General features: G+C 39.1%; 3 protein-coding genes across 4 annotated transcripts; all 3 read right to left on the reverse strand.

Annotated features, from left to right (window-relative positions):
• Positions 1-10,864: 10,864 nt before the first annotated feature.
• On the reverse strand, positions 10,865-12,123 carry LOC122663287 (the record flags this gene model as incomplete). Its single annotated transcript, XM_043858971.1, has 1 exon — positions 10,865-12,123. A coding segment is annotated over one exon (1,110 nt), but the record flags the coding sequence as incomplete, so codon positions are not given.
• A 2,178-nt stretch (positions 12,124-14,301) lies between these two features.
• Positions 14,302-16,605, reverse strand: LOC122661791 (ATP-dependent DNA helicase Q-like 2). 2 transcript variants are annotated; one of them, XM_043857299.1, is made up of 2 exons: positions 15,019-16,605; positions 14,709-14,974 (listed from the first exon to the last, which is right to left on the reverse strand). In XM_043857299.1, the coding sequence occupies exons 1-2, from the start codon at positions 16,580-16,582 to the stop codon at positions 14,853-14,855; spliced, it is 1,686 nt and encodes a 561-aa protein (XP_043713234.1). In that variant the 5' UTR covers positions 16,583-16,605; the 3' UTR covers positions 14,709-14,852. The 2 variants fall into 2 exon arrangements, with proteins under 2 accessions (XP_043713232.1, XP_043713234.1); XM_043857297.1 differs by having other exon boundaries at positions 14,302-16,605.
• A 1,700-nt stretch (positions 16,606-18,305) lies between these two features.
• Positions 18,306-19,720, reverse strand: LOC122663288. The gene is made up of 2 exons (XM_043858972.1): positions 19,540-19,720; positions 18,306-19,405 (listed from the first exon to the last, which is right to left on the reverse strand). The coding sequence occupies exons 1-2, from the start codon at positions 19,718-19,720 to the stop codon at positions 18,306-18,308; spliced, it is 1,281 nt and encodes a 426-aa protein (XP_043714907.1).
• Between the last annotated feature and the right edge of the window lie 2,434 nt (positions 19,721-22,154).

A 22,154-nucleotide genomic window follows, 5' to 3' on the forward strand; every position in this document is an offset into this window, starting at 1 on the left:
AACCCACACAACATACTTCTACAGATGCGTCAACACAAGAAAAATAGGAAAAAACTTTATGATAGTAGCGAGCCCTATATTTAGAATCATTTATTCAGGGAAACAGAAAGACACTTTCATCCTTCAAAGGTGATAATGAAGCTTTTAAAACACAAATGTTCTACTGTGGTTACCCAAGGAAAGCATCTGATTAACCTCAATGCAGTTACCATCATTTCAGAATGTTTAGTGGCATTGTGTATTCTCAATCTACTAGCTTCTACAGCCAATTATCAAAGAGATGAAGGTACAAAATGGAAGATCATCATAAGGAGGTCTTCTCATTCACATTCAGGAGGAAGAAATTCACAACTGATTACCGGAATATGCTCATACATGACTTTCACTTGGTACTTGGACCCTTTCCTTTTAATTCCTCTATTTCTTATCTCTGTTCCATTTAAAACTCAATTTTTATTTTACCAATTCTTTCACAAGTCATGTGAAAGTGATTCAAATTACTAACCTCTTGACTTCTCTCAATGACTCATAAAGCTAAGTTGAGACAGCATGACCATATAGTGCATTTGATATGAGGGTAGCTTCCAGATTGTTTCACATCTCCATCAAAGATGAACTCTAAGAAACATTCTTCCTTACTCCCCTCTTGGAAGTAAACCAAGGTAGCAATGATGAAATTGATTCTTAAATGTTTAACAAACTAGTTGTTCCTCCCCTCGCACCAGGTTGGGGGGGGGGGACTGGAAAGGGTTCAAAAGGGAGCATTATTTCAGGTGATTATGTCTAATGTGTAAGAGCTGTTTGAGATCATTATTTTTCATCCAAGTTACACAGAAATTGGGAATAAGACTTTCATCATAAAAAAATCCAAGAGATGAGGATTTATGTAGCTGCCATTAGTTGAGAAAGGGTTTAGCTACATTTGAGTTGTAAACCTCAAGCCAAAGAACATTTCATCATCAAAAAATGGAAATTAATTGACTTGGCTCTGAAGATACTAAAACTATTGTTCATTCACTATATCTTAGCTGCATAATGATTAGTAACGATTTAATTGGGCACTTGTTGAAATGAAAGAAGCACATCCAGCTACCCAACCAAAGAAGAATAAGAAGATTGAAACCTCTTTGAGTATCTCTGCGGATGACCCTGCCCTCTGTGATGTCCAAAGGGGGGAGGGGGTAGGGGAGGGGACTTTGGTAAAGTATCTAGAAGGGTTGGGTTTGGTTTAGCTTTGGATCCCAAAAAAGGACACTTGCTTCAATAAGGAATGAAATAATTTGTAGGAGATATCAGAATTTCATTATGGATATCCAAATGAAAGCAATAGAACAATTTAATGATAGATCTTTCCAAGTTAAATCAACAGGTAAGAAAAAACAAATGGATTTGGATCTGTTAGAGATATAACATAGTGGTTAACAGTGTTTGTTAAGTTATGGCCACTTGGCATAATTGTCTTAGAAATGCACGTGTATGCACGTAGAAATGGTTATGTGTTTGTTGTGTGTAATTGCTTCAAAGTGATTATAAAGAAAGGGTAATCCCAAGACTGAGGTCAAGGGGAATTGACTCTTTTCAATTCTAACTTGGTATCAGAGCGCAAGTCGTTCCTGGTTCTCATTTTTTTTTTCGTTTCTTGAAAGTTCTTCTCGCCATGGTGTCTCCTTCCTCCACCTCAGATCTATCGTCTGCTTCGACTGACTCTTCTCTTTCCTTCTCCAACATTCACCATTTTCTCTCTATCAAGCTTTCCTCTTCCAACTATGTTGTCTGGCGTTCACAGTTTCTTCCTCTTCTCCGCAACTCAGGGTTGTTAGGGTTTGTAGATGGTTCTTCACACTGTCCACCGGAATTTTTGATTTCTCCTACATCAGATTCTCCAGTTGTGAATCCTAACTTTCTCACATGGCAGAAGCAAGATCAGCTACTCTTAAGCTGGATTTTATCTTCTTTAACGGAGAGTGTGCATTCTCAAGTTGTTGGTCTTGAGACATCCTTTGAGGTCTGGTCCACTGTTGCCTTAGTGTACGCTTCACACTCGCAAGCTCAGGTAACGCAATTGAGAATGAATTTGCACAGCGTTAAGAAAGGATCGGATTCTATGGCTGACTACTTTCTGCATATCAAACGCATTGCGGATGAACTCACACTAGTTTCGAAACCAGTATCTGATGAAGATCTGGTTCTTTTCACTCTTGGAGGTCTTGGATCTGATTTTTCTTCGTTTGTCACTTCTGTGACAACTCGTGAGTCTTCGGTTAAGATGAAAGATCTTCATGGATTATTGCTCAATGAAGAGATTCGAAATGTTGTTGTTCTTCAAGATCTCACAAACTCCTCTGCTCATGTCGCCAATGCTACTCCAGGGGTTGATTCCTCTGTTTCTTCCCCTACTGCAACTAACGATCGTTCCCCCGGGGTCACGGCAGATCAATTCTCCTTCAAATCGATACAATCGTGGGGCACGTGATCGAGATCGTGGTCGCGGTTATCGCGGCATTGGAGGCTATCGTGGTGGCTTTGATAGAGGATCTCGTGGTGATAACAACTCTAGCTGGTATCCTTTTACTTGCCAGATTTGCAATAAAATAGGTCACTCTGCAAAGTTTTGCTACCAGCGATTCACCACGGATCCACCCCAAGCTAACTTCACTGGCTTCCAAGGTAATCATCAGGCGTGGTATCCAGACACCGGAGCTACGCATCATATTACTCCTGACATGAGCACTGTTCAATCGTCTAGTGATTACAATGGAGCTGATTCTGTTCGCATCAGCAACGGCACAGGTCTGCCCATCCAACATCTTGGATTTTCTAGTTTTACTGCTGGTTCTAAAAATTTTAAGCTAAACAACATTCTTCATCTTCCCAAAATGACACATAATTTGCTTTCAGTTCGTCAATTTGCTAAAGATAACTCTTGTTATTTTGATTTCATCCAAATTTCTTTTGTATCAAGGATCGTTGCTCGGGGAGTATTCTGCTAACCGGACCAATCAGTGATGGCTTGTATCAGCTTCGTCTTCCAATACATGCTGTTTCGTCTTCCTCTGAGTTAGATTCTGCCCCAGTTAGTTACTCGACTGTTAAGACCTCTGAGGCAGTGTGGCACAAGCGCCTTGGTCATGCGTCAAATACTGTTGTACGCAAGGTTCTTTCCACTCATGGTCTTCCTTTTATTTCCTTGAAACAGCAATCAGTTTGCAGCCACTGTCAATTGGGTAAGGCACACAAGCTGCCATTTAGAGCATCTACTACTTGTACCACTGGTCCTCTCCAATTGATATTTTCTGATCTTTGGGGTCCAGTGCCTTTGTTGTCTGTAGAAGGCTATCACTATTATGTAGTGTTTGTTGATGACTTACTAGATTTTCTTGGTTATATTTTTTAACAAATAAGTCCGATGCTCTCACTGCCTTTCAAACGTTTAAAGCACTAGTTGAAAATCAATTTGGGTGTTCCATTAAGAATTTCCAGTCGGACTGGGGAGGTGAATACCGTGGTTTCTCTCAATTTTTGTCAAAATGTGGGATTGCTCATAGGTTATCCTGTCCACATACCTCTGAGCAGAATGGGACTATTGAGAGGAAGCATAGGCATATTGTTGAGATGGGGTTATCTCTTCTTGCACACTGTGGTTTGTCTATGCATTTTTGGAGCCATGCTTTTGGAACAGCAATGTATGTTATTAATCGACTTCCAACTGTGGTGCTTGGGTTCGCCTCACCCTTCTTTAAACTCTATGGTTATCATCTGGATTACAGTTTTTTCAAGATCTTTGGGTGTGTGTGTTATCCCTTACTTCGGCCGTATAATCGCCAAAAGATGGATTACAGATCAGTTAGATGCTTATTTGTTGGTTACAACCCAAATCATAAAGGCTACAAATGCTTCAATCCTTACACAAAAAAGATCATTATATCTCGGCATGTAGTGTTTGATGAAAACACTTTTCCAAAATTTTCCCCTGAAGCTATGGTTGTATCACCTTCAGATTCGAATGAGTGGCCATCTTTTCCACCTCTTTTTGGATATCAACATAGCACACACCACTCGACTTCACAGGGTGTTTTAAACTCTCCAGTTTTTTCACCACTACCAGAGGCGCATGAGGAGTCCAATTCTGGTTTTGTTCAAGCTGTTAATGAGGCTTCAGTGGGTCAAGCCCATGATGATTTGTCATCACTCTCAAACAGTGTGTCGTCCATACCAGCGGAGCCCATTGTACCCGCTGGCCCACTGGTGCCCAATTCTAGGCGCACTCACCCTATGGTCACTAGAGCCCAAGATGGAACAAGTATTGTCAAGGTGCCTCGCAACTTTTAGGCCACCAAACATCCCTTCTCAATGGCTTTAATAGCCTCTATTTCGCCTATTGTTGAACCTACATGTTATACACAGGCATCTAAGTCAGCTGAGTGGCATAATGCGATGGATGTGGAGTACAATGCTCTCATTTCGAATGGGACTTGGTCTCTTGTACCACCACCTCCACATCGACATATTATTGGATGCAAGTGGATTTTCAGGGTCAAATATAAATCTGATGGTACTCTTGACCGTTATAAGGCCAGTTTGGTAGCAAAGGGATACACTCAAGAACATGGGTTGGATTATTCTGAAACATTTAGCCCAGTAGTTAAGCCTACTACTATTCGCATTGTATTGTCTCTTGCGGTTTCTCACGGTTGGCCTCTACGCCAATTAGATGTAACCAATGTATTTTTACACGGGTATCTCACCGAAGACATTTATATGGTCCAACCACCTGGTTATAAGGACACACATTTTCCAAATCATGTTTGTAAACTTCAGTGTTCCTTGTATGGGCTGAAACAGGCCCGACGGGCCTAGTTTCAAAGGCTGAGTACTCACTTGTTACAATTGGGATTTGTTGGGTTCAAGACGGATACATCCTTGTTCATCCAACACTCATCCACGGGGCCTATCTATATTCTCATATATGTGGATGACATCATTGTCACGGGCCCTTCCTCTGCAACCATTCAACACCTTCTGGACGATTTGGCAAATGAATTTGCCATCAAGGATCTTGGCACAGCCCGTTATTTCTTGGGCATTGAACTAATTCCAAATTCGGATAGTCTGTTACTCTCTCAACAGAAGTATGTCTATGGGCTTCTTCAAAAGGCTAATATGCTAAGGGCCAAGCCCATCGCCACTCCAATGGCATCTTCTTCGTCTCTTTCTCGCCATTCAGGAAAATTACTCCAAGATCCAACAGAGTATCGAAGCCTGGTTGGAGCGTTGCAATATGCTACGCTCACTCGTCCAGATATCTCATACCCGGTCAACAAGCTTTGCCAATTTCTAGCAGCACCTACAGATGACCATTGGCTAGCTGCAAAGAGGGTGCTTCGGTATTTAAAGGGTACAATCCTACATGGCTTGCAGCTGTTTCGATCTCCTTCACTATCATTAACAGGTTTTACAGATGCTGATTGGGCCAGCTGCCCAGATGATAGAAAATCCACTGGTGGGTACTTAATATTTCTTGGCTCCAATCTCGTTTCTTGGCAGTCTCGCAAGCAATCGACTGTAGCTCGTTCAAGCACAGAGAGTGAGTATAGCGCCTTGGCCTTGGCCACTACTGAGGTTACTTGGATACGGTCGCTTCTCACTGAGTTACGGGTCACTTTATCATCTCCACCAACTCTATGGTGTGACAATATCAATGCTACTTTTCTCACAGCAAATCCTGTGTTCCATGCTCGTACAAAACATGTTGAAATTGATTATCATTATGTTCGTGATTTGGTCGCCAAGAATGCTTTGAGAGTTCGTTTCGTGTCGACGGTTGATCAGCTGGTTGATATTTTAACAAAAGTGCTCTCTTCAGCTCGGTTTGCTCTTTTACGGTCCAAACTCAATCTTCGCTCGGGTAGCTTGAGTTTGCAGGGGGTGTTAGAGATATAACATAGTGGTTAACAGTGTTTGTTAAGTTATGGCCACTTGGCATAACTGTCTTAGAAATGCACGTGTATGCACGTGGAAATGGTTATGTGTTTGTTGTGTGTAACTACTTCAAAGTGATTATAAATAAAGGATAATCCCAAGACTGAGGTCAAAGGGAATTGACTCTTTTCAATTCTAACTGGATCCTCTATTGCCGCCTGCCTGTGTGGCGTCACAAAGGAATCCATTGTAGCTAATTTCATGACTCCCAAAACATAAAAACACATGATTCTAGAATGGTTTAGATTCGGTTCAGCTTATATGGGTTACATTTTATTCCTTTCGGTTCAAAATAAAAACTGAACCAAAAGTTTTTCAGCTCGGTTTTAAAAGGGCGTGTTTTTTTGTTTTTCAATTTTGGTTTTCTGTTCAGTTCTAAATTGGCACCCTTAATTTGGGTTAATTAGAAACAGCATTTATAATTTGGGATCAGAAAATCAACTTGAAATCCATCGTGATTATCTGTCTTATGCTACCCAAGCTTTTTTAAAACATGGCCAGAATGTGACCGAATAGTCCGAGTCAACCTGGGGTTTTGTAGCCCATTTCTGAGTTCGAAAATCATGTTTATTAGATTGAAGTTTATTTTATTTTTGTTTTTAAATCCAAGGGCAGGAGAAAAGGGCTCATGGTAAGATGGATTATATAATGTATCTTAATTCAAAGGATGTTCTCATAATAATACCGATAGGTTAATTACCCTCTTAATTAACTAAGAATATGAGTAGACGTACGTGAGTTAGATGGGATTTGAGAAGGGAACTGATGGTCTAGTTTCTGATTTAATTATCTAATCTTTTCATATTCCTTCATTAAAACTAGGAGGAATATTCAAGCCAGAGACTGCAAAGAGGAGTACTGGATCAAGTTCAACATGGTTGATTTAATTATCTAATCTCTCTCTCTCTCTCTCTCTCTGTTTGGCGAAGATGAATGGCCAATAATTTAAATGCCCTCTGATCTCTCCACTTCCTGGTCTCTACAAATTCTTCTTGGAAAGAGCAGAGGCACTTCGGGAACTAAAGGCTCCTGTTTAGTCTTCCTAGATAAATGAGTTAGAAGCTTTCTTAATATATACATGTTTTGCAATGCAGGGCAGGGCAGGGTAGGGCAAGGTGAGCTACTTTTTGTACTCTAAAAGCGAATATTTGGGATGATAAGGGCAAAACAGAAATCTCACAGATCATTGTACAGCACGGGAAGGATAGGGTGAGATCTATTCAAATGGCCTACGTAGTAAATGGAGTTTGGACATTATCAGATAAACACGGAGGAAATGGAGATTTCTTTGATTCTGTGAGTGAAATTAAAATTAAAATTTTTAAAAAGCATGTTTAATTCTCAAAAAATGGTAGACCTTGGTGCAACAGTAAGATTGCTTCATTCCATTGTGATAAAGTGATCACGGGTTTGTTTGAGTCTCTGAAAACAACGTTTCGAAGACTTTTTACTTCTTTTTTTTTTTTTTTTTTCTTGCTTTAATATTAATAAATATTTTGTGTCATAATAGTTTCCCCCCAATTTGATTATTTTCTTTGTGATCGATGTAGGTGACTTTCGATTATCCTCGTGAGTTTCTCACGTCAGTCAGTGGATATTGTTGTGATTGCTATGATCAGGTGAAATCAATAAAATTTGAAACAAACCTACGCACGTATGGACCCTTCGGTAAACAGGAAGGCACTCGATTTTTTTCCCTTTGGGAAACGATCATTCTTTTGGAGGTTTCCATGGAAGCTCAAATTCAATTGAACTCATATCCATTGGAGTATATGTGACGCCCATAATCCCTTCTATAAAAATGCTTGGTCACTGTTTGGAGAAGGAAGTTAAGAAGGAATGTGAAGGAAACTGAAGTAAATTTTTACTCCCTTGTGTCGTTTTTTCTGTTTCTGAAGCGAAATGAAAACACAATTTAGCAACTCCTGAAATTTGGAGTATGTTTGGAACAGAATTTATTCATTTTTGTTGTTTCTTATCCATTAGAGCTCGTTTATGCAAATTTATGGGCTAGATTGTTTGGTTCAAGTCACATCCACATCCACAGGTTTATCTAGCTTTAGTGGGTTCGTGCTCATGAGTAACAACAAGAGTTTACTGCGGAAGATAAAGGTATACACTCCGTAGTGACATAGCAGCAAAATTCATATTTCAAGGCAAGATTCACAGGTGAAAAGTTCAGGGTCAACCTGCCTTCCCAAACAAATCATATGTATACTATATCCTTAGGTAGTAATGTAGTATAAGGGTCGACCAATTTCCCTAACCCGTCTGGTTCAACCTGTCACAAATTTCAATTGTCAGGCTTCCGGAAAACCCAAGAATCAGAGACTGCAAAGAGGGACTTTCTCAAATTCATTATGATTTGTGTTTGCCCACTCACTTCTCTCCACTTCCTACTCTCTACTAATTGTTTCCCTGAGCTGGTAAAAGGGTCTGAAGAAAAGCTAGATTCATAAGCTTGTTAACTTTAGAGACAGATAGCCCAATTATGAATAAGATAGCAGTATGCACTAAATTAAAGCATAAGATGTAGCTTTGTAAGTAGTTCATGCTTAATTTATGGATTTCAAATTCCCCATCAAAACTTTGAGGCAGAGGAAAAATCAGTACAGATTTGCCAATAAAAACTAAATAATCCTGCGGGTTGAAGGCCCTACTTAACATGGTTTCTTGGCAAAGTAGTGTATTTATTGTATATTTATATGAGTGAACAATGGTTAGCTTAGGATTACTAGTATCAGATTTCATTTTGTATGATTCCAACAATAGAGTTTTAATCAGCAATAAAAGAAACTCTTTGGTGATTAAAAAAATTTAGCTTCATCAATATACATGCTATAGAGAGAAAAAAACAAACCGGGGGGGGGGGGGGGGAGAATAATATAATAAAGCATATATCTTTACAGAATTCAATATAAAAGATTTTGCAATTCTCTTTGATTTAATGGTTGCTAACTCCTTAAATCCTTAAATCCAAACATAGACTTAACTTTTCCTTCTTTTTTTTTTTTCCTTTTGGGTTGAAAAACAGGGCCTTAGCTCATTCCCCTATAAATGTACAACTGATGAAAAAGATTTATAAGGGATACTAGTACTTAGATTTACTGTTAATGATTTAATACCCCCTAGGATTCATGCTATCACAACTAGACTACAAATGGCTCTCCATATTCAGACACTTCAGTTCTGTTACTTCAATTCAGTTCCCTTTTCGGTTTGCAGATGCATCAAGCAGCAAGCCATCTCCTAGAAATTTGTTATTTCACTTAACAAGGATCATTCTCCCACCTACAAGGGACACAAAACACAGAATGATTCATCCAATTAGGTTCCTCCCCTCCCTCTATTCCTTTGTCTAGGGAGAATTTTCTGCATTTCTAGGAAAGACAAAGGTATAATCCGGCTGTTATTTTCAGTGACCAAAAACTAATCATCAAACACATCGAAAGGAACTTTTCTCCGTTTGTTTGTAGTAAACTCTGAAAACAACCATTAACTAGAGCAGCCAACTGATGGATACTGATTTGTACCAGTCTGAACAATGTCCATATATTCTCAAAGAGAGGTAACCAAACTCACTGATTTTAAGACATCCCACCAGACGATACTTGGTCCATTCAAATCAAAAATATAAATCTGCCCTAAAAAAAGTAACTTAAATCCATGATTTCAAAAATTACTAATGTTAGATAAATTCTAAAATTCATTAAAAAGAAAAGGCTTTGAATGGATATATAATCATCCTTCTAGGTCTTCCTCATATTTCTAGGATATAATTTTGGAGAAAAGAACGCTACCTGGTCGTGTGGCCAGCGTGGCTCCTGCGCCTAGACACAGTACTGCCCTGTCCCTAAGGAAAGACGGAAATCCCACCCAAATCGATGCTTGTGCATGCACTCCCATTGGGCAGCGAGTGTGTGCAGGCTAGAGGCCCGGGCAGCGTTCTCTTGCCCTATAATTGTTTTCAAAAGTACAATTCCATAACAAGCATATGTATAACTGAAACTGCATCTATTTCCAGTGTTAAAAACACTACTGCTTCAGCACCGCAAGTTTACAACCAAAATAAATTTTCAGTACTAAGACACTACAGCTTCGTGAACAGCCCGCTTGCTCGGTTGGTCAGTGGCTTGCCAGTTGAGTGCATGCCCCCAAGAGGTCATGGGATTGACTCTCCTGTTTCACATTTGTGCCATAAAGGCATCCTTCCTCTCCCTTCCCCCCCCCCCCCCGCGGGGCGGCCGTAGTGGGGAAAAAAAGACACTACAGCTTCAGCACCACAAGTTTAGAACCAAATACACCACAAGGAGGTTTTCTCTATCCTTCTCTTTTTTTCCGCTTACACAAATTGACAAAAAAATTATCAAATCATTGACATTAAGAGCCTTCTTAATAAAAAAGAACCTATCAATACAGATAAACTGCGTAAAAAGTGACATCATAAACTTAACAAATTTAATGGCCCAAAAATCAAATTTTACATAAAATTCACTTGCTATTCACCTTCTAAAGTTTTGAGTAATGAACTTAAACTCTAAATCTGGGACTAGCCCCTACTCAAAGTAACCACACGCACCAGAATGACTAACAGACAAGTGCCTCCCTGCTGAGCTCAAAACAGTTCACCCTAGACAGTCAAGTTCCTAGAGATCTATACTAAATCAATGACCTCAATAGTTGCACACAATAACAGAATATTGTGCCTAAGACTTCAAGACCAGCCAACCATACCCCCCCACCCCCCACCCCAAAAAAAAACAAATAAAAAAAAAAAAATCTATTGAGGCTGCTTCTATACAGTCTTCATATAGACCTTGAGGCTTTGAGCTTACCAAGTTTAAGACATCCTACTAGAAAATAGTAATAGGTCCATTCATATTAAACAAATCAATATTTCTCTCAGAAACAACAAAGTAGTTGTATTGTCAACAATTGATGGATTTGAGGTCCACTGAGACTAAAGAGTTAACCAAGAAAGGGAATAACACAAGGAAACATTTATATCTATTTGTCGAATTTCAAAAACATTGATCATTTTACAATAGGTTCTTTCCACACTTCGTCAGTTCCATATCCTAATCCTAGCAGACTAATATTCCCTTTGTATAAATCCAAGAGTTGAGGAACTTCTTTCTCGTATTTTGTCACAAACTTCTCCAAGAAATGCTTCTCACTTTCTTTCAACAGACCTCCCATTTTAAGATCTCCCTTCACCAGACCTTTCAATATCAATACTCGTAAAACTGAACACCTTGGAAGAGTCCTCTTCTCCGAGCTAAGCCCAAGAAGGTACGGGTACGAGATGAGAACAGCTCGTTCCCAACCCATTTTGTTAACAAAGAAATCCATATGGCTCATTATCTTCTTCTCAGACTGTTTCATAAACCAAGGGTACCTCCTAAATGCTATGAGAATCTCATTCTCAGAAAAACCCCACTTTCGATAAGCCTCCAATTTCTGCTTCCAAGTTGATTTGCTCATTGATGTAAGCCCATGGAGAGCAATAATTAACAAGTATTTTGAAGGATCAATACCCATTTGCTTAATCTCCTCAACTATCTCTTTCAACCGATCATTTTTAGGTGTCATCGTGCTGGGAAAGTAAATTAGTAAATTCACGATATTAGACTCCAGTACTCCATTTTCTCTCAAGATTGCAATATTTCGAACCACATTCTGAATATCACATTTGATGAGACGAGCTTCATGTTTTAGAACAATAACAACATTCTCTACACTCCCAACTAAACTTTTGAAGAAATTTAATGCAGGGATGATTCTGTTTTCTAAACTAGAGAACAAGAACCCTGGGTCCCTGTAGAGGATTTTGGCAATGTTAGGGCTCGAAAGGCCAAACGAATGGAAGTACTCAAGTTTAGCCCGAAGGGTCTTTGTAGGACTGGACACGAGCAATGATGGGCACTTTCCAACCAGACTGGAAATTTGGGCGTCGGTGAATCCATGGTTTCTGAATAGGGTAATAACGGAATCTGGTCTATCAGAGGATTCAAAACCAACCTTCTTAGATGCAGAGACGGCAGCTGCGGGTGAGAGCCCACATGAGCGGATGAGGTAAGAGACCACGAAAGGGTTCTGATTTCTTGAGGCTTTTGAGGAGATGTATTTGAGAGATGAAGGGCATCATAGAATTAGCCTTCACAACGGACAATTTAGTAATCCGATGACCAAAATCCTAGAATCGGCCGAAATGAAGATCAGTCATTCCAATCCGATGTCCAACTCTAGTAAGAGTGCATGTAAGGGCAATTATGGAAGCAAAAAGATAGTAGCTGTACGTGTGGCAGTAGGTGATCTAGACTCCATTTGCCGTACATCATTTGGGTTGAGGGTGTTAATTGGTTTGGTTTCAAATTTTTTGGTTCAGTTTTAGTTCAATTCAGCATACAATATGTACAAACTGAACCAAAATTGAATAATTTACATAACCTCAAAACAGAAACCGAATCAATCGGTTCAACTTCATTCGGTTTGTATGCTCTCAAAAATTCAGTTTGAGTGACAACAATCTGTTGAAACCAATAAAGTTTGAAAAGAAATTACGATTTCATAAAGATACAGTCTTACAATGTCAAATCTGGAACCTTTCAATTCTTTATTTTTCACAACTTGGCAAAGAAACCAATTGTAGCTAATTTCATATAGGTCTCCAAAAAAACAAAAACACATGATTGTAGGGTTTAGATTCGGTTCAATTTCTATGGGTAACACTTTATTTGGTTCAATTCAGTTCAAACAGATGGATTTGAGTCTAAAATTGAAACCAAATGAAATATCACTTTTCAAAATAAAAGCTGGACTGAATTTTTTCATCTCGGTTTTAAATGGCCAGTTTCGATTTTGGTTTTCTGTTCTATTTTAAATTCACACCTTCAATTTGGGTTAATTAGAAATAAACATTTATAATTTGGGACCGGAATAGCTGAATCAACTTGAGATCCATGGTGAATATACTGTCTTATGCCGCTGTCTTATGCTGCCCAAGTTCTTTTATAACATAGCCAGAATGTGACCGAATTGTCCTAGTCAACCTGGGGTTTTGTATAGCCCATTTCTGAGTTCTAAAATCATGTTTATTAGATTGAAATCCTTACGTTTTTTTTTTTTTAATGAATCTATGGGCAGGAGAAAAAGGCTCATGGTATGATTATCGTGTATCTTAATTCAAATGGTGTTTTCATAATAATATGCTAATGGGTTAATGTTGAAAATGAATCCTAAAACGATGCAAAAAATATTTGATCGAAACAACAATCACACAATCGAACATAAGGATTTATGTAGTTCAACAAGACTATCTACATCTACGGTGAGATGAAATTTGTTTCACTATCAATGGAGGGTTACAGCCTCTCGTCCTCACACCTCTCACAGATTAGATTACAAAGAAAGATTCCTTGCTACATTTTTATACCAAAACCCTATACAAGAATTTTACTTTAGTAATCACATAGTCCCCAAAAAATTTTCCTCAGGGTCTAGCGCCCATGGACCCACTAGTTCGTCGAAGTCCCGCCAAGTGAAATGTTATAGGCAGACCTGCCCTCCCAATTCCCCACCTGAACCTACCTATTTCTTTTGTAGTTTCCTTAAGTGTCGAGTTGACAACTTGACATGGGAGAACCAAACAAATCATATGTACACTATATCATTGGGTAGAAATGTAGTATTAGGGTCGTCGAATCAAACCAGAGACTGCAAAGAGGGACTTTCTCAAATTCGTTATGATTCACCAGTTGGTACTGTCTGGTTCTCAAAACTATGACTCTTCTTCTTCTTCTTCTTCTCCCCTGAGTCTTTTTTTTTGTCTCTTTTCCCCAATTTGTGTTGGCCCACTCACTTCTCTCCACTTCGTGCTCTCTACAAATTGTTTCCCTGAGCTGGTAAAAAGGTCTGAAGAAAAAGTAAGATCCATAAGCTTGTTAATTTGATAACTGTAGAGCCATATAGCCCAAATATGAATAAGAGAGCAGTATGCACTAAATAAAAGCATAAGACATAGATTTGTAAGTAGTTCATGCTTAATTTATGGATTTCAAATTCTCCATCAAAATTTTGAGGCAGAGGAAAAATCAGTATGGATTTGCCAATGCAAACTAAATAATCGAGCGGGTTGAAGGCCCTACTTAAACAGGGCCTTACCTTATTCCCCTATAAATGCACAACTGATGAAAAAGATTTGCATGGGATACTAGTACTTAGATTTACTGGTAATGATTTAATACCCCCTACAATTCATGCTACCACAACTAGACCATAAATGGTTCTCAATATTCGGACACTTCAGTTCTGTTACTTTTTAGTACCATTATCCTTCATCATCAGTGCTGTCAACAATAACCATGCACCTTTTGCTCTTCAACTTCTTAGCTCTGTTTCCAGTTCCCTCTTCATTCGGTGATTCACTATTAGGTTGGTCAGACCTTTTGGTCTTCAACTGCATAACCCTTTTCTTACTGCCTTCTTCGTACAGTGGTGATTCACCATCAAGCTGCTCAGACATTTTGGTCTTCAACTGCTTAGCTCTATTTCTACTGGCTTCTTCACATGGTGATTCACCGTCAGGCTGCTCTGACTCAATATATTGCTTAATTTGTTCAAGAATTCTAGTCCCATATTTCTCGGTTTTCAAATTCCCAATTATCTTCTTCAACTGTTCAATGGTAGTCGGTCTTTGGGAACTCAACATACTGATCTGTTGAGTGGACAAAACTGCATGAGGGAATATTCCCCCATGGACAGAAGAGAGTTCCTTCCGAAGGTCATCAAGCTTAATCTCCACACCTGATGATGATATACTGCATTTGGCTGATTTCATGGTGCCGGCTTTACTTCTCTGTGCGCCAGAAATATCAAGCATAATTGTTTTCTTTCCTTCCAATATTTGCTTCCAAAGTGGTCCAGTTGTTACATAAGCATTTGTAGAATAAGCTGTATGCTGATATTCTTCTTCCAAAACACGATCTAATATAAGCTGAACAATGAGCTGCTCTATTTCCTCTCTCTTTAAATCAGAACCTAATTCCTTATGCTTGACCTTGACCTTGTCCACCAGCTGCAACATTGTCACCCTCTGCTCATTGTTCTTTATGTCACACAATAGAGAAACTAGAACTTTTGCATAACTAGTGACATCCACTTCCTTGAGTTCACGTTCATAAGCACAATTGTCGCACATCCCATTGCAGTCCTGTAAAGGCTCAGCAAAATGACAGAAAAAAGAACTCCGACGGCATTCTCGTTTAGACTGGCAATACCGCACCATGTCATACAGATTTTGCAATCCAGATTTCTCATAAAAGACCATCGAACTCTGCCGAGGAACATCACCGGGCCTAAAATAGAGTAGGCAATCAGAAGGAAGCCCATCTCGTCCAGCCCGACCACTTTCCTGATAGTAAGCCTCCATAGATTTACTTAAGCTGTGATGGATGACAAACCTGACATCAGGCTTGTTGATTCCCATACCAAAGGCCACCGTACACACTATAACCTGCAACTTGTTATCACTCCACCGCATATGAACTTTTGCACGAGCATCAACATCCATATCTGCATGATAGTAACCGGCTGAAATTCCCCGTTGAAATAACTCATCTGCAACCTGTTCACTTTCCTTTCTGGAGAAGCAATAAACTATCCCAGATTCATTATTTGGATATGAACTTCTGATAAATTCTGCAATTGCATCAATGACCACCTTCCCAGCAGAAGACTTATCCCGCACCGTATAAAACAGATTAGGCCTGTTGACTGTGCTGACAAATTTAATGCATTTTGGGATGTGCAGCATTTCAATCAGATCTGTTTGGACCCTCTTTGTTGCAGTTGCAGTCAAAGCAACCAACGGAACATTAGGAAACTGAATCTTCAAGATACCAAGGTTCTTGTAGTCGGGACGAAAATCATGACCCCACTGGCTACAGCAATGAGCCTCATCAATTGAAATAAGGGATAGGCGACCAGAATCATGGCACTTCTCAAGTTTTGACATAAATCTCTTGCTTTTTGATATCTTTTCTGGTGTGACATAAAGTATCTTAAGCTCTCCTTCTCCTTTTTCAATGGCCTTGTATATGAACCTTTCATCTTCCTTGTTTGTAGTTGATGTCAACATGTATGCTGGGATGCTTAAAGCAGTCAACCCCATCACCTGGTCGTAAATTAAAGATAGCAAAGGACTGACAACAAGAGCAACTCCATCACGGAGAATTGCAGGAAGTTGGTAACAGAGGCTCTTGCCACCACCTGCAGCCATTATAACCAGAACATCTCTTCCACTCATGACTGCATTTATGATCTCCCGCTGATTTGCACGATATGCAGGGATGCCAAAAACATTAAACCTAACATCATCAGCTCGTGAATCCCACTCAAATTCCCCTGACCAATTCTGTAAAGCAACCGGAGCACTGATATGGGAAGGGCTTGATGATGTTTTAACTTCTTCCAACAGGGCCTTCAGTTCAGATTGCCTCTCATACAACTTCTCTTGTCGATCAAGCAATCTCTTTATCTGATCTTGCACTTCTTGAAGCTCCACATCTACATTTAGGAACTCCTCTAAGATTTCGTTTTCCATTTCCGGGAGCAGTAAACACTTAAACCTACTTCAGTTCTGTTCCTTGAATTCAGTTCCCTTCTCTGTTTGCAGATGCTTCAAGCAGCAAGCCATCTACAAGGATCATTCTCCCACCTACAAGGGACATAAAACACACAATGATTCATCCAATTAGATTACTTCCCTCCCCCAATTCCTTTGTCAAGGGAGAATTTTCTGCATTTCTGTGAAAGACAAAGCTATAATCCGGCTGTTATTTTCAGTGACACCAAAAACTCTTCATTAAAAAGAAAAGGCTTTGAATGGATATAATCATCCTTCTAGGTCTTCCTCATATTTTTAGGATATAATTTTTTTTTCAAATGTTCAATTCCATAACAAGCATATGTATAACTGAAACTGCATCAATTTTCGGTACGTAAAACACTGCAGCTTCAGTACCGCAAGCTTAGAACCAGATACACCAAAAATGAATTTTAAGCACTAAAGACACTACAGCTTCAGCACCACAAGTTTAGAATCAAATAGACCACATGGAGGTTTTCCTTTTTCTTCTCTTTTTTTCCCACTTACACAAATTAACATAAAAAGTTATCAAACCATTGACATTAAGAGCCTTCTTAATAAAAGAGAACCTATCAATACGCATAAAAAACTTAGAAAGTGACACCCTGTGCTTCCCAAAAAAAAATCCTAAAACAAATTTCACAAATTTAATGCCCCAAGAATCAAATTTTACATAAAATTTACTTGCTATTCACCTTCTAAGGTTCAAGGTACTAAAACTCGGGTCTCGGTACCAACTCGACTCTTGGAAAAACCGAGACGAGTCGAGATCTCGCCGGTGAGGCGAGATCTCACCGGGATCTCCCCAAGATATGTCGAGTTTTGTCAAATTAGGTAAGGTATTTAAGTGGTAGGTGGGTTAAAATAATGGGTCGAAACCGAGATCCAACCGAGATCCGAGATCTCACCGAGATCCGAGATCTCGCCGAGATATTGCACTTTTGAGACTCGTAGGCAGTCTCGTCTTGGCTTTTCCAAAAACCGAGAAACTCGGCGAGATCTCGCAAGTTCTCGAACTATGCTAAGGTTATGAGTGAAGAAGTTAAACTCTAAATCTGAGACTAGCCCCTAGTCAAAGTAACCACACGCCCCAGAATGACTATGCAACATATAAGTGCCTCCCCTGCAGAGCTCAAAACAGTTCACTCAAGGCTTAGAAGCTGGACAGTCAAATACCTAGAGATCTATACTAAATCAATGACTTAATAGTTGCACATAATATCAGAATATTGTGCCTGGGACTTCAAGACCAACCAACCAAACATCCCAAACCCCCCCCCCCCCAAAAAAAAAAAAAAAAAAAATCTATTGAGGCTTGTATACATTCTCCATATAGACCTTGAGGCTTTGAGCATAGCAAGTTTAAGACATCTTATTAGAAAATAGTAAAAGGTCCACTCAAATTTAGACAAATCAATATTTCTCTCATACACAACAAAGTAGTTCTATTGTCAACAATTGATGGATTTGAGGTCCATTGATACTACAGTATTAAAGAAGGAAAGAGAATAACACAAAGAAACATCTAGTTCTACTTGTTGAATTTCAAAAACAATTGATCATTTTTTGAATTTCAACAATTGATGGATTTGTGGTCCATTGAGACTACAGTGTTAACAAGGAAAGACAATAACACAACGAAACATTTAGTTCTACTTGTCAAATTTCAAAAAATTGGTCATTTTGCAATAGGTTCTTTCCACACTTCCTCAGTTCCATATCCTAGTCCTAGCAGACTAATATTTCCTTTGTATAAATCCAAGAGATGAGGAACTTCTTTCTCATATTTGGTCACAAAGTTCTCCAAGAATTTCTTCTCACTTTTTGTCAACAGATGTGCCATTTTAAGATCTTCCTTCACCAGACCTTTCAATATCAATACTCGTAAAACTGAACACCTTGGAAGAATCCTCTTCTCCAAGCTATACCCAAGAAGATGTGGGTACGAGATGATAACAGCTTGTTCCCAACCCATTTTGTTAACAAAGAAATCCATATGGCTCATTATCTTCTTCTGAGACAGTTTCATAAACCAAGGGTGCCTCCTAAATGCCATGAGAATCTCATTCTCAGAAAAACCCCACTTTCGATAAACCTCCAATTTCTTCTTCCATGTTGATTTGCTCATTGATGTAACCCCAAAGAGAGCAATAATAAAAGAGTGTTTTGAAGGATCAATACCCATATGCTTAATCTCCTCAACTATCTCTTTCAACCGATCATTTTTAGGTGCCATCGTGCTGGGAAAGTAAATTAGTAAACTCACCATATTAGACTCCAGTACTCCATTTTCTCTCAAGAGTGCAATATTTCGAGCCACATTCTGTATATCGCCTTTGATGAGACGAGGGTAACGTTTTAGAACAAGAACAACATTCTCCACACTCCCAACTAAACTTTTAAAGAAATTGAAAGCCGGGATGATTTTGTTTTCTAAGCTATAGAGCAAGACCCCTGAGTCCCTGCAGAGGATTTTGGCAATGTTAGGGCTCGAAAGGCCAAACGAATGGAAGAACTCAAGTTTAGGCCGAAGGGTCTTTGTAGGACTGGACAAGAGCAATGGTGGGCACTTTCCAATTAGACTGGAAATTTGGGCGTCGGTGAATCCATGGTTTCTGAAAAGGGTAAGAACCGAGTCTGGTCTATCAGAGGATTCAAAACCAACCTTCTTAGATGCAGAGATGGCAGCTGTGGGTGAGAGCCCACATGAGCTGATGAGGTAAGAGACAACGAAAGGGTTCTGATTTCTAGAGGCTTTTGAGGAGATGGATTTGAGAGCTGGAGGGTTTTGCAAAAAACCCAGTTGGATTGTTAATTCCCTTATAGTTCTCCCAATTAAGACTCTATTGAACAGGACACTAAACATTCGGAGATGCAACTATAAGCGCAATTAGTTCTGCCTAGGAACTTACGGAGGGTTCTTCCGAGGAGAGCGCGGCTTCTATTTCCATTGCTTTCATCTGCTCTGCAACTTGAGAGTTTGAGACCAATGCTCTCGACAAGTAAAAGCTGTCTAGGGCAGAGGATAGAGAAAATCCGCGAAGGAGTTTTGCGAGGCTGTTTGGTATGAAGACTGCAGTTGTTGGCGCTCATACCCGGTCGCCCCAAACCTTAGTTAGTAAATACGCGTACGCGTACTCGAATTTTTAAACGTATAATACTCTCGTTTTCGTATTTTTTCATATTTTTATAAAAAAACGTATTTTTTAATCGATCGAGTATTATACTCGTATAATGCACATATTATACATATTATACGTTTTTTTTTAAATAAAAAAAAATACCCAAAAGATTAGAATTTAGGGAAACGATTTCACTTTCCCTTTCGTCCCTTTCGATTTGCATTGAACATCCAACCGTAGCAGGCAACAGTAGCCGCCCTCCATCTCCAATCATCCTCTCCATCTCCGTTCAACAAAGCAGCACTTAAGTCTTGTACTCTCCTCTTGTTTCTCTGGTCTTTGAACTTTGATGGTGGTAGTGAAGCAAATGAATCTGGTGTGATATTGGCGAGAACGGCTCAATCTCTATTTTATTTTGTTCTTGTTTTTCTGTCTCTTGTAGCTAATGTGTACAGTGGAGATCCATATCTGGAACTCTCCCTCTTGTCTTGTGTTGGTTAATTAGTGGGAAGTGGGAACTCATCCCCCTTCACAAGAACACATCTGGTTAAAAATATATGGTTATCTCATTGTAGATAATAAGAAATGTAATGTTGGAAGAATGATTTAATGATAAGGTAATCAACTTGCTCATCTCATTTTCAGACAATCTACATTCATTTCTTGTAGATTATTGATATTTTGATATGTTAAATGATAATCTTAGAGATGTTATATAGCATATTATATTATTGTGTTTATTTTAGTTCATAAAATCATGATATTATTTTGTTTATTAGGAGATGAATGCATGTTATATAATGAATATATGTCTGTTTTTTTTTAAAGTATTATTGTCGTCTATGCCGTATTATACCTGTATTAAATGTGTACCGTATTATTATCGTATGTGTTTTATGAAGCCTTGATTTTTGAAAAGTATTATTACCGTCTAGTCCGTTTAATTGCCGTCGTATCCGTTCCCGTTCAATTGCCGTTCCCGAACTTACTAACTAAGCCCCAAACACGCCGCTCTTGTGATCTCGACATAGAGACATATAATACGACCATTACACCTCTAGTCATTTCCAGATTTACAAGGGGTCCGGCGGTCATTCCGCACAACCCTGTGAGGCTGTGTTAAGATGCAAGGATGGCATGCATTACACGACCTGGTGGCATTCTCTATCCTCATATAGTAGGGAAAAAGTTCTCTGTCAAGGAGTGTGGCCTACGCCGAGCACTCATGAGTCTATCTCTCTTTCCCATGTGAAAGATACATCTGCCCCTTTATTTTAAGGAGGAGAGAGATAGACACGTAGAGTCTTTGGCGTAGCCACACTCCATCTAAAACTGCTTCCCCATAAAGTATTAACCAAAAGATGAATTTTTATCCGCTGCTATAACTAGAGCGCCACACATGGCCGTTGCTGTGCCGCACGATGTGCACTGCAGTACTCTAGTTACAACAGCGGATAAAGGTCCCCAAAAGATATATCCTTGGTATGACAACTTTCAGTCCAAACCAAGGTTATTAGAATCGAGGGTTCGGTCCTCAACCTGACTGGAATTGGCCCTAAAAATCATGTAATCAGCCCTCACAATGGACAATTTAGTAATCCGATGACCAAAATCCCAGAATCGACTAGAATGAAGATCAATCATAGTTGATTCCAATCCGATGACCAAATTCTAATATGAGTGCATGTAGCGGCATTTATGGAAGCAAAAAGAAAGTAACCGTATGTGTAGGATACACATGCATGTAGTAGGTGATCTAGACTCCGTTTGCCGCACCTCATTTGGTTGAGGGTGTTAATTGATTTGGTTTTCAATATTTATGGTTCAATTTTAGCTCGATTCTACATACAATATGTACAAACTGAACCAAAATCGAGTAATTTACATAACCTCAAAATAGAAAACCGAACCAATCTGTGATATTCGGTTTGAGTGAAAATAAGCCCAAAAAAGTTTGAAAAGAAATTATGACTTCATTAAGCCAGCTCATAAATCCAATAAAACTTGAATGACATCCATCTGATAACGGAGTGGAGAGTTATGAAGAAAATGGGTCTGAAGACAAGTTGGATCCATTAGCTTGTTAATTTGATAACTGTAGAGACACATAGCTCAAAGATGATTATGCAAGCAGTATGTATCAAATTAAAGCGGAAGATATATCTTTATTAGATCATGGTTAATTTATGGATTTCGAATTCCACATAACAACTCTGGTGCAGAAAAAAAATCAGTTTGGATTTGCCAATGCAAACTAAATAATCGTGTAGATTGCAGGCCCTACTTAACATTGTTGCTTGGCAAAAGTTGTGTTTTCATTGTATGCTTATATGAGTGAACAGATGTTAGGTTAGGATTACTAATATCACATTCCATTTTGTATGATTACAACAATATTAGTTTTA

The sequence above is a fragment of the Telopea speciosissima genome, chromosome 5 (genome assembly GCF_018873765.1).
Source record: "Telopea speciosissima isolate NSW1024214 ecotype Mountain lineage chromosome 5, Tspe_v1, whole genome shotgun sequence".
In the NCBI taxonomy this organism is placed as follows: Eukaryota; Viridiplantae; Streptophyta; class Magnoliopsida; order Proteales; family Proteaceae; genus Telopea; species Telopea speciosissima.

Excerpts from the sequence above, each read along its gene's own strand:
- LOC122661791 (XM_043857297.1), bottom strand. The coding sequence starts at position 16,582 with ATGGAAAACGAAATCTTAGAGGAGTTCCTAAATGTAGATGTGGAGCTT.
- LOC122663288 (XM_043858972.1), bottom strand. The coding sequence starts at position 19,720 with ATGAGCGCCAACAACTGCAGTCTTCATACCAAACAGCCTCGCAAAACT. Across the intron at positions 19,406-19,539 it reads TCTCCTCGGAAGAACCCTCC|CTCTCAAATCCATCTCCTCA; the intron begins GTAAGTTCCTAG and ends AAAACCCTCCAG.